This window comes from Dipteris shenzhenensis, chromosome 25 (genome assembly GCF_047967505.1).
Source record: "Dipteris shenzhenensis isolate YYH24624 ecotype China chromosome 25, Dip_SZ_1.0, whole genome shotgun sequence".
Classification (NCBI taxonomy): Eukaryota; Viridiplantae; Streptophyta; class Polypodiopsida; order Gleicheniales; family Dipteridaceae; genus Dipteris; species Dipteris shenzhenensis.
Genome location: NC_141620.1, coordinates 11,485,700 through 11,498,904, shown reverse-complemented (window position 1 = coordinate 11,498,904; position 13,205 = coordinate 11,485,700). Strand labels below are relative to the sequence as shown.

Here is a 13,205-nt window from a genome sequence, read left to right as displayed (position 1 = left end):
AAGTTAAAAGTTTCGCTGGGATTTACACAAAATTTGAAAGAAAATATACAAATGTATACTACATTCTATCATATTGTGAAACTAAAAAAATGATATTGATAAACGTTTACCAAGATTTTATATTAATAAATAAGAATAGATTTGAATAAAACATCCATGGTGGGGCATGGTCCGAATGTGGGAATGCATAGTCAACCCACATATCACAAGTAAATGCATCATATTGATGCACATTTAGCATATACCAATTATCCAAAAATTGTGATGACACAATAGGATATAATATTTAGGAGAGATATCAGGCAGATGCAGAGCAACAAACTTGGACCACCATAGCTCGACATATAGCTTCTCTCTCTCACCCCACCCCCCAAAACACACACACACACGCGCGCACACACACACACACACACATGCGCCCGCACACGGACACGCACACGCACACACACATGCACGCTTGTAGAGATTGCTTGGTTATATATTTGTTACACTTGTACAAAAGGTTGAATATATGATTGAAGATTAGCGGTGTGTATGAGGCCAATATTGAAAAAATAAATCTTTCTTGTGCAAGAGTTATGGCCGGCGTTAGACATATGTAGATGGAGAAGAGTGAATTGGAGTCATGTGCTAGTAAGGGAAGTTGTCTTGCACTTTGCGGAGTGTGTTAAATAAAAAAAGTCAAAAATCTACAATCTACTGTACATTAGTGTGCACCGCATCACATGCTTTTGCTTTGGGTCACAAGCTTGTGACCCATCATGCTTGCAATACATATGTAGTTTATGTGGAAGGACTTATACTTGAAGGAAATGGGATAAACAAGAGTGGTGAGAATGCCCCATTCAGCTTATGTATTGTGGTATATATGGAAGGGCCGATTCTTGAAGGAAATGGGATAAACAAGAGTGGTGGGAACACCCTATTCAGTTGAGGACAGTGTTGTTTTGGTGGGTATGAATGCAATGGGATGCGAGCCAACGGTATAGGGCATGGCATTGCATGGAGGATGGAAAACGCAAGTAGCAAAGATTTCATGGGGACACTTTAATGCCAAGTTAGTCTTGGCATTTCAATGCTTAACTTTCAATGGTGTGAGCAACGTGGGGACACTCTCTTAGTTCCACTCCCTTGACCTCACGCATCGCTTCTTGTTTGGTCCAACAACTTGCGTTTCCCATCCTCACTACTTGACCTCAGGCATCGTTGCTTGTTTGGTCCGACAGAGTTGAAAATGACATTTAAGAAGCCGGATAGAGATTTTGTAGACTATTTAAGCGAATGGCATGGAGATGGAAGGACGTGAGCCAAGATAGTTCCAAATAGCCTTGCTAGGCTAGCATCTCAATGCTACATTTAAGCATTGAGAGCAATGTGGGGACATAGATGTGAGCTGCGACGACCCTTGCGAGCCTGTGGGGGAAAGCTCTAGTGAAAAGATGTATGATGAACCCTATGCTTATTCCATGAATGCTTAGGACAGGGCTAAGGGGAGGGGTTGTTGGAAGAGGAGAAGAGTCTTAAGAGGATCATCTTCTTCATCGCCATGCCATAACTCTGCTCAACTTCCCTCACGCCATAGCCATCCTTGCTCTTTGCATCTCACAATTCTCATCCTAACCAGCATCGCCGCCTTCCCCTCTGTCGACAGCACGCTCTGCGGTACTTTCATCGCTCACTTCCTTCGTGATTTTTGCCATCCTTCCTAGTCTATACTTCATCTGGTCAAACGTTCGAGCCCTTTTTCTCGTGTCTCGAAATTGCGATCAGCTTTTCGCTATGTTGACGAACCATTCTGTAATCTTATATTTTGCCCGTGCACCATGAGGATGGAATGACCGCGCCGTGATGTTACCTTTATGCCTGTGCATTTCGAGATCGGAATGGTAGACAGGACTACAACACTTATCATACAGAAATAATGTTGGCCAGGAGGTTTGAATTTTTCCGCGTTTCCAGGGGTTTCCGATTAGCGGGATTAATCTGTTGTTACGTTAATGGCCTGTTGGAGCAGAGTATTCTCTGTATGATTGCCAGCCAGTCTATGGGTTGAGAGTGCACGTGCAACAAATAATAGCGTGCATTTTCTTAACCAGGCTTGCAATTTTGCTTGCATTATCCAAAAATGAAGGATGACACTGCATCAACTCAATTCATCCAATTGTTTCGAGTGGAAAGGTGAGGCATCTTGTAATTTTGCTTTTCTGTGAATATATACAGAGATATACGCTACTATGCTTAGACTTGCCAGTCTCTGGCTTGTCTGTAAGCCTTGCTAAGACTGGCACTTCTGTTCCAGCACCGGCATTTGCACCCGACATATAGAGTCGTTCCATATCCTAGGCAGTTTAACAACCTCATCTTTAGAGTTGTTTGACCAGGCAGTTTAATGACCTGTTCAGCTAGCCAGGAAACATAATCTCGCTTGTATCCTGGCCATGTGGCTGACAATTTGAGTAGGGAAGCAAGTTAAGACAACCATATAAGCCCCTTACAAGGGAAGAGCAGGGCTAGAGATGTAGACCGGATTGAAGGCAGCCTATGTATGGTACTGTATGTAGCTGAAGTGATCATGGCTAGCTGGACAGTCTATAAGTAGGCCGGCTTTCAATGTCTGAACTGGCTGGATTGGTCCATTCTGTTGGTCAACTTGGATTTGTCTACTATTGATTAGTTCTACAGCTACCTCAGCCACTTGGCTTGTATTCTTTCTTGGGATTGTCAAACACGTGGGTAGCTGTCCCCGCCATAGTTCTATAAAATCAACTTTTGAGCAACTTTTCATTCCTGATTATAGTTCAGACAGAGACAATTTAATTTCTGGGTTTTTTGTAAGTAGTATATGTCCAAGAAAGTGGCCATATTGTTGAGTTTCGTGATTGTGTAAGGGTCCCATCTTGTAAATTGAATTTTTGGCTCTGTTTGGACCGCTGCGTAATGATACCCTAGAGTGTTGATCTGATTTTAGTCTTGGGATCCTTGTGGGTACGAAAGGTTATCATGAATTTTGACTTGTATTAAGTATATGTAGATTCATTTCCTTCTTCAGGAAGTGGAGCTTGCATGATAAAGTCTGTTTCATGCTAACAGTGGGGCTATTGTTTGTATGTCTATATATTACTGCATGGATGCATATTTGTGATGGTGAGTGTTCATGTCTGCAAAACTTCTGCCAATAGCTGGAGTAGAACTGTATGATGTAATTAGCTTGACTTCAGTAAAATCTAGGCATTGTTCAATAGGGTTAATCATAAGCCTGGTTGGGTTGAATTTGAAGGCTTACGTATTGCTCCTGGCTGTAGGATATCTTGATGGAAGAGACCCCTGTGCACCACTCAGAAATCATTCAGCCACCAGCAAAGAAGGCAAGGATTGCACGAATTCGCTATCCGAATTGGGAAAAGAGGGAAACTATGATTCTCGTCAAAGCCTATCAAAGACAGATGGACGAGTTCAATACTGCTACTAGCAAAGGGCGCATGGCAGCAAGTGAGCAAAAGTGGGACCGGATTTCTTCCATGTGTTGTAAAGAGGGTGTAGCCAGGGATGCAGAGCAGTGCCGGAAACGCTGGCAAGACTTATCAAAGAATTACAAACGCATAAAAGACTGGGAAGGAATTGCAGAAGAGTCGTTTTGGCTTATGTCATCATCCATCAGGAAAGAGAAGAGCCTTCCAGGGAGTTTTGATAGGGAGGTTTATGATTGCATGGATTTGTTTATGGGCTCGAAAGCTGCATTGCAGCTGCAAAGACATTTTAGCACTAAGGCAAGATCTTGCATCACTTTAGATGGGGACCGTGATGTTCCAAGTGGTTCTATAGATGGTCGTTCAAGTGCTATGCTGACTTATGTAGAACATGAATCGCATGGAGATCCATCCTTGCATGAGGACTCGTGTAAGGAACATTTGGACGCTTTTTATTTTACCAGAACCTTTTTAGCATGTGTTTGAAAACAGTTTGACTGACGATGTGAATGTGCTCTCTCTGGCCTCTGCAGGGGCTTTGTCTAAGGAGAGAATAACGCCTACAGGAGACCACAGAAAGAATGCTTTTAGCTCTCAAGCTGAAAGTGGGAGTGATCATATTGCTGAAGCGCTCGAGGCTGCTACAAGGTAATACATCACAGATCCTCTCTTTTAGTTTGTTGTTAGGCCAAAAGCCTGTTCTCATACATCACGCCTTGGTTTCTTTGTTACAGGCTTGCACAGGAACAGTGCAGTGCTCAGCTAACAGAAGTGCTTGCAGAAGTACTTCTCAAAATGGCAGACGCAATGAAGACAGTGGCAGATAATATTAGAAAACGGCCAAGTTGATGCATATTGGCAGAGTTCTGCTTGCGATCTTGCTTAGATGAGCTTTGCAGGACGTCATTTTGTATTATTTCTGTCCCCAAGCTTCTTTGAAATAATATCCTCTCTGGCTTGTATCCCCTTCCATCTCTTGCTCCTACTGACACCTACTAAAAGGTTCATATACATGTATTCAGTGCAAGTCTTGTTTGATTTACAAGTGTATCTGAAGGTCGATTCAAATGCTGTGCTTTTGCCCTCATAAGATCGGGATTGAAGCTATATGTATTTGTCCTTACAACTGGATATACGTCTCCTTGGTGGAGACTTTTAACATTCCAGCAAAGGGTGGCCTTGGAATTTGGAAGATCATATTTCTTTATGTGAGGTACAAAGCCTGAGAGGTCAAAAAACGAGGTTATCCTGCTTATTGTTTGTTATATCTCACGTGTTAAGCAAGACATTTTGGGTATGACTTAGTAAGAGAGATTACAAATAGTTACGGCGTATTTTTAATTGAAACTACTGTTGTAATAGGTCAGTTTCTCATTTTTTTGCCTTAACAGTCCCCATACTTTCTAAGAAAGAGGAAAAGTTGGGGGTGGTTAGGGCTTGGAGGTTGATGAAAATCAGTTCCTTAAATGCTGGAGTAATAGCATCATGTGCAAGGTGAATGAATATTGACAGGAAAACTGGGACAAGATTTTTTTAGTAGTTGGGTAGGGCTATTGCAGTCAAGATTTGATCTATCACACACCTCCTATGCATTGGTTTGTTCCAGATATTATTAATAATTTGTTGTTAGCTGTTATTATGGCATTTTACCCCATTTTCACATCCTTTAGCAGATGTCCCATTGTAATTAACATATGGGTTTGTTAATGGAGGCAAATGACTTTCCAGCTTGGGCATAAAAAAGATCACAATTTATGATCCCTTCGATGTTTTTATGGCCCTTTAAGTGTAAGAGAGACAATAATCTTTAAACATTCCAACATTTTGGGCTAATTCTCTCACACACACACACACACACACACACACACCGGAATCCACACACTTTTTTTTTTGTGGGAAGAAATCTTTCATTGTTGTAGAATAATTACATTCATAGTTACTTCAAAAACGAAGTAGCTACTACTCAACTAAAGATCTCAGTATAAGCTGTATACACATCCTGATCAATCAAACGAGTCTGAAAACAATCGTAGAATGATTGTTGCAGAGATCGTTTGAAAAAAAGAAAGGATGAAAATAGTGGATCACCAAAGATTATATGATTTCTATCCATCCATAAAGTCCATAGGGTCCAATAGCGAACCCATACAAAAAATAAATCAAAACCCTATCTCTGTGGATGAAAGCCAAACAACCAGAAAAATCTGCCAAAAGTAACAGTAGGAAATCGTTGTTGAAGCCTCTGTTTGATGAGAGCAATGAGATCAGAAGTATTTGGACAGGACCAAAAGATGTGAAACACTGATTCAGTAGAGTGCTGGCATCTGTGACAAACAGCTGAAGCAATATGTCTGTGTGCGAGTAACTGTTCGGATGGAAAAATGCCAAGGAGAACTCACCATAGGAAAAGCTGTTGTCGAAGAGGGACTTTGTGATGCCAAAGGAGACGCAGCCTTTTTCTCCACCACTTCATTGGACGATCCATATGCCAAACAGTATTTGCTCTGTGGGAAATCCAAGGTGGAGGTAATAACACTTTATACAGTGATAACACTGTGATATGTGAGAGCTTCAAAGGACGGGCGTTTAAGGAAGGAGAGCGTAAAATCCAATCCTCAAGCCGATTCTGAAGTTCCAAATGAGGTACCGGCAAGTACGGTTGGAGCATTGTTGAAATTCTATGCCATAAAGGACGATAATGAGCTCCCAAGCCATATTTGCGAGCAGCCATAGAAAAAGATAAAATTGTGCCATCATCCTGAAGTACATCCGCCACAGATGAAATGCCTTTGAAGGAGAGAAAATAAGAACGTCGGGGTTCTTGTATGGCCAAAGGAGGGTATAGTACTTTAGATTAAAAAATATTCTCTACCCTCAAAGAGTTGTCCGAGAGAGAGTCCCTGCCATGCCATTCCAAGTGGGATAGAATGTGTTTCCAATCAAGAAGCAGACCAGAGACAAAAGGGCATCCTCTGATCTTGCCTTGGATAGAGCCAAATAAAAAATCCCACTGAGTAGGCTGCCAATTCCCAAAGGCAGATGTATGAAGATGTAATAAGAGAGAGCGGATCATGAAAGCCCAAGGCTGATCTCCTTGCATAAACTGTATCATCATTTTCCCTCTGTGAGCAAGTAAATGCATTTGAATATTGAGAATGTTCAGACCCCCGTGCATCTTTGGAGAACAGAGACGATGCATAGAGAGTAATCTGAGACTTTTCTTGCCATGTTTTGAACGCCAGAAAATTTCCCTGATAGCTGACATAAATGAAACCAGATCTGCCTTAGTGAACATAGTGAGAGGCAGATAAAATTGTATGTATGCTATCAAAATGGATTGTGTAATTCGCAGACGAACATGTAATGGCCAAGTTGCAAGCTTCCAATATTCAAGTTTTGCCCTTAACTTTACGAGCACCCAATCAGTTTGTTGTGAACGGGTGAGTCCCCAGCCTAGAGGATAACCAAGATGTCGAATGAATTGAGAAGCGGGGACAATTTCCCCAGGCCACAGAAGATTGTGCCATTCCGAATCCACACACACACACACACACACACACACACACACACACACACACACATACACACACACACACACACACACACACACACACACACACACGTATGTGTGGATTTCCCACTACTCCTTTGGCAAGCTTTTTTGGATCTTTGGCATTCACCCATGGTGTGCAGAGATTGATCTATTTTTCATATGGGTTCGATATTGGGCACTCTAGACAAGAGAGGAACCATAGCGTCTCTCGAGAGCCTACTTCTTCCATGTTCTACTATTTTTGGATGTCACTCCGGCAATCCTTTTATGATTGCATGTTTGTTCGTCAGATAGATTACTCTATCTACTTGTCCTATAATGGGAATTTTTGATGTGTGTTTGCTGATCTCCACTTAGTAGATAGCCTCTTCTTAATATAAAGGTACATGGATTGCAGCCCCCAAAAAAAGAAACTATGTGTGTGTTACCAGTTTGCTTTCTGATTGGAAGCATATCCTTTCCCATGTAAAATGGAATGGTAGGGATACTTTGGTAGGCAACCTCTTTGCGGGTCGAGAGCCTTCATTGGTCAAAGGTGTTCATGCCTCCCTTTGCTTTGTAGGAATGCTGTCGCTCTTATTTTCTTTGGTCTAAGGGAATCGGCCTTGTGGGAGATGTTCTTAATTTTGCTAGTATGGAAAATTGTTAGACAATATGCTTTGGGGTAGCATTATAGGGCTATATAGCACTCGTCGTCACAGATGCTTTATGACTGTCAGCCAGTACTTTGGCTTGAGACTCTTGATCACCTTAAGGATTGGGTTCTTTAATCATAGGATCATGTTAGACATGCTCTATAGTTAGCTATATGACGGTTGCATCTTTATATAAGGTTCTGTTGTTGCCCCTTTGATTTCTCGCATCTGGTTAATGTCATGCTCTTCTCGGTGGTGGCAAAATAGATTGCTACGTATTTGGGCTTCTAAACTTCCTCTTCGGCAAAAGATTTTCTTCTGGAGAGTTTTGTGTGGGTGTTGGCTCTTTCTCACGGCTGTCGCAAGAAGAGCAAGGTATTCTCAGTATGTAGGATTTTGAGGCTTTTTGTCACCTACAGATATATCGATGTTGTCATTTGTAGTATAAGTGTAGCTTAGGACCTCAGGTCGTATTTCGGTGAGAGACGTAGGCTTAAGTTTGGTAATCAAACAGTGTGCATGCATGTGTCAAAGGAACGTTCATCATCATGATTGGGGTAATGAAGACTTTTACCTTTATTGGGGGTTGAAGGGTTTAGGAGGAGTTTAAGGATTAAAGGGAGCTTTAGGGTTTAGAAGAAGGTTCCGGGGTTTAGAAGAGGCAGAAGAGGTTTAAGGATTAGAAGAAGGATCCAAGGTTCATGATAGAATACATGACGGAAAACTTGTCTCCCTCGTAAATCATGGAGGTCAAGGGTTGAGGGACTAAGGGTTTAGGGGGAGTACAGGAGTGGCAGAGTAGCAAGGTGTAAGAGCATAGGAGGGAAGGAGAGAGAGGAGAAGGAAGGAGGAGAGGGAGGAGAAGGGAGGAGGAGGGGAGGAGGAGTTGCAAGGTTAGGACATTCTTTTGGACATGGAGTGTAAGGAAGCATGGAAACTTTGAGACAATTGCTTGGAATATCAAAGTAGAACTCAACATAATGTCCCAAAGAGTGTGGGCTTTGTTCCATTATGAGGTATTTATACAAGTTGGAGAGCTTCTCTCCTTGCATGTAGGAATTGTAAGACATTCTTTCTCTACATGTAGAACTTGTATCTAGAAGTTACATGTAGGAGTTGCAAGTTGCATGTAGGAATCACATGTAGGACTTGCATGTAGAACATGCACATAAGAATCACATGTAGGACTTGCATGTAGGAGTTGCATGTAGAACATGCATGTTGGATTCCTAAGAGAGATTATTCCTAGCTTTATGCAAGTATAAGCAGATCTTTGCCGCTACTCTATACACATTTTGTTGGCTTTCTACTATTTTAGTATGGAATTTGGTAGTTTTGGCATCACCATTGTGTCTGGAGCAGGTGAAAATTCCCAAAACGACTTTTGAATCACTAAATTTGGCCTCTCGGAGGGATCAAAATGACTAGAATAGGTGCCTGACAGAAGTGTGCTTAAGAAAGTGATTATTCATGCCATGCGTCTGTTTTGGTCATTTTGACCTCCCTGGGGTGGCTAATGGAAAAGAGACAAACCAATCACTAAGGAAGGAGAAGCTTTATGGCTTCCTAAGGATGAAAAGGCACTAGCCATAATTGGTCTTGGATTAAGTGATTCATCCACCACATTGATGGCTATGAGACTGCTCATGTTGCATGGAGTCATTTGGAGCACAGTGTGAGGTCCTCATCCAAGTAGATCTTGGTGTGATCCCGCATGATTCATCGTCTATGTGGTGCTATAAGGCAAGCATGAGTGCTCCTGTATCACCCTCCATCTTGCTATTGTGCAATGTACCTCCTTCTAGCACACATTATTGCTTGGTAACATCTCCCTCATTTATTTGGGTTAGTTACACTCATTGTCTTCTTTTTTCTCACTTCACAACCTAATTGGTCTTTGCTCTTGTGGCCCACTAATCGTTGTGCCAATATGCAGCTCGTCATGGCTTGCAAGAGAACAAGAAGATAACTAGACAAAGGTTGCAAGATAGTAAAGCTAAAAAGATTGATTAAGGCCAAAGAGTTGATTACTTAGTATCAAGACAATGCAATGAAAGACATGTTTGCAAAATTTGCGAAGGGAGAATTGACATGAAGAAAAATGACTCCTTGCATAGTAGTAGTAGGTAGCGATGGTAAATGCACACATGAGACATCTAAGTTAAAAACTGCAATAACTAGAGTTTCCACCAAAATTATGAATTTTTAATAATATTAAGTTTAACAAATGCAATATTGAAAAAGATGTTGCATCCTCAAGAAATCCAAGCTCCGAGGTCAGGGTCCACTTACTTGCCACCATCCAAACAAACTAGGTGTTAGAACATAATAGTGATGTTTGGGTAGACAAGTAATGCATGCTTTCCCTGGCTTGTTATCACTTTACCTAGGAATATAGACAACCACATGGATTCTTAGATTTCTTTTAATTTTTTAATTTTTTATAGTTTGTCACAAGTGGAGTAAAGAGCAAATGAGTGCATGCGTTGATAAGGGATAACAGGAGGTATGGGATGATTACTCGAGGGGTGTAGGGATGCACGACTAAGAAACCCTATGTATCACGTGCGTTCAATGGTTATTTAAAAAACCCTTCAACTAAAACTTTTCCCCCAATAAAAACACCCCTCTTTACTTATGAGCTAAGTGATTTTTTTCTAAAGTTGAATTAAAAAACCCCTCATGTTATTATAAACTTGTTAAAATTTTCCAAAAAGTTACATTAAAATACCCCTCCTTTTGAATGCACGTGGTACACTAAAATTTTATGAGGTGAACCTCCCAAGGACGATTAGTGTGCTCGATGTGTGGGGTGGTTAAAAAGAGAGTATAAAGGGGAGATTTTAGGGGGGGTACATAAAATAATAATTCATAGCTGGGGATGTATACATGTGAACCTCCCAAGGACGATTAGTGTGCTCGATGTGTGGGGTGGTTAAAAAGAGAGTATAAAGGGGAGATTTTAGGGGGGGTACATAAAATAATAATTCATAGCTGGGGATGTATACATGTGTGTGTGTGTGTGTGTGTGTGTAAAGAAATAAGTGCCTGTGTGTGTGAAATACATTTACTAATCAAAATTATTATGTGTGTGTGGCCCACCCCCATCCCCAACCTAGAGGGTAAGACCACATGGTGGGGAGTAAGCCCACCAAGTGGAATTTACTCCCCACCTACTGTAATAAGTGAATAAAAGTGGATTTATATGATAATTGTCAAAATGTAAAAAAGATGCCAATAGTAAATGTGTAAACCACTTCTGTAAAATAGATATAAAGGTTGGTAAATAATAAGACAGATCACAGAATGACTAGGGATTGTCCATGCTAAAGAATTATCGAATCGATGTGAATTAATTGTATGGAACTAGCCCCACCAAAGGCTAGTTGGGAAATCAAAGTGTGTGTTTAGATTAAAAAGTCCCATCAATAATTGAGCCATATAATTAATTCCATCAATTGGGGGAAAAAAAAAAGAACATATAAGGGAAAAATGGTTTAGACATCTAAGTTGAAAAATGCAACAGCTAGAGTTTGCAAAAATTTTCACCAAAATTAAGAATTTTTAATAATATTAAGTTTGACGATCACAATATTGAAAAAGATGTCGAATCCTCAGGCAATCCATGTTCCAAGGTCAAGATCCACTGACCTGCCACCATCCAAATAAACAAGGTGTTAGAACATCATAGTTATGTTTGGGTAGACAGGTAATGCCTATTTTCCCCGGCTTGTTATCACTTTACTTAGGAATACAAACAACCATATGGATTCTTAGATTTCTTAAAAAAAAATAAAAATAAACTAAAGTCATAAGTGGAGTAAGGAGCGAACGAGTGCATGGGTTGAGAAGGGATTAGAGGAGGTATGGGAGGATTAGTGTGCTTGCTATGTGTAGTGGTTTAAAAGAGTGTAAAGGGAGATTTCATGGGGGGTACATAAAAGAATAATTCATAGTTGGGGAAGTATACATGTGTGTGCATGCATGTGCACACACACACGTGTGTGTGCATGTGTAATACTTTACAAAACCCCTTTCCATAGTGAGATGGAAACAATGTCAGGATAGAAAATGGATACAAAAGAGGAAAACCATTTTGCTTAATGAAAAGTTTCAACTTGTAATTGATTGTTGACTAAAGTTTATAGAAAAACGGTCATCAAGAGGTAAGCATTTAGTAAGATTTTGCCAAATGCATGATTGCAAAAAAAAGGTGTTGAGCTTGACACGTCATAGCAAACGATACTTTGATTGAAGAGGGGAGTGTGCTTACCTACCACCATCCAACAAGAAAAACATGGTAAGAACTAGCTTAAACCTTACTTGGGAGATAGGTGTCATAAACACCCCTCCGCTATTATCGAGGACAAAATAAAAATAAAAACTTAACTACAAACCCATCAAGCTAGGGGTTGGGGGGGAGAGAGAAGAAGAAGAAGAAGAATGTATCACTATCCTCTGGGGGCCGAAATACCGACCCATGGGACCCATAAAAGTCACGATACAAGTGTCTCCTTCCTTTTATGGAAGGGGGGGAGAACAATTATTTTGAAATACATTGAGTAATACAACATTCATGATATTTAAGAACCTTGGTAATATAGTTACCCAGAGTGGCTATATGGCTATGTGAGACCAAGCTTGCCAGGGTGTCGTGTTCCTCTATAATATTGTTAAAGTCCCTCCTTATGCGGGCATACCGTGTGCATGTAAGGAGGACATGTGCTTCTGTCTCTACTTGTTCTTGGTCACACAGCTTGCAAAATCTTTGTTCCCTTGAGACATCTCCCCAAGCGCCTTTCTCTATCTCTAGAGTGTGTGATCGGGTGCGGATGAGTGCAATGCTTCTCCTTGCATTTGCAAGTATGGGCATAGTTATGTATTTTTTTGCATTTTCTTCCTCCTTGGAGTAGGTGTCCCAATAAATGGGATTGACATGCGTACAATAGTACTCATACTTAGCCCTTTTTTCAGCTAATTGCCATTTTTGCTGCAATATTCCCAACAAAGCTTTATGAAATGCCTTCTCATCCATTTCCTCGGATGACATCTCCAGGTAGGATGTTACTCTCCATCTTTGGAACCATCTCTGAATGTCTTGCCACCAACCAGATGATAGCGTCTTGCTTTTTTTTGTCTTTTGAGGCCTTTTACTTGCTTCCCATGCTTTCATTGGTAATCTCTGCGACCCCATGGACTTGACCTTCTTTATGTATTTGAAAACCCTTCGTAGTGCTCTCAGTTCAATGGGCTTTGTACCAGTATCAATAAGCATGATTGAGTATGGTGTAGTAAATTTAACTCCCAGATGCCGTCTTAGAAATGATTTTTGTATTTTTCAATATCATTCCATTTTGATGCTGAGATGGTACCTCCCCATACTTCTACTGCATATAGGACTATTTGCACCACATAAGCATCAAATAAAATCCGTCTGATGCTCCATCTCTTAGTGTCACTATTTCTGCAATCATTTTCGAAATGAAAATATTTTCCCCACCCGGCATCAATCCTTCTGTGGACACAATCATTCCATCTATGATTTGCTGG

At 40.8% G+C, this 13,205-nt stretch overlaps 1 protein-coding gene across 1 annotated transcript; it reads left to right on the top strand.

Annotated features, from left to right (window-relative positions):
- Positions 1–1,483: 1,483 nt before the first annotated feature.
- On the top strand, positions 1,484–4,874 carry LOC147885456 (uncharacterized). The gene is made up of 4 exons (XM_087396684.1): positions 1,484–1,662; positions 3,303–3,897; positions 4,001–4,115; positions 4,202–4,874. Exons 2-4 carry the CDS (start codon positions 3,312–3,314, stop codon positions 4,314–4,316), a joined length of 816 nt encoding a protein of 271 aa, XP_087252810.1. The 5' UTR covers positions 1,484–1,662; positions 3,303–3,311; the 3' UTR covers positions 4,317–4,874.
- Positions 4,875–13,205: the final 8,331 nt, after the last annotated feature.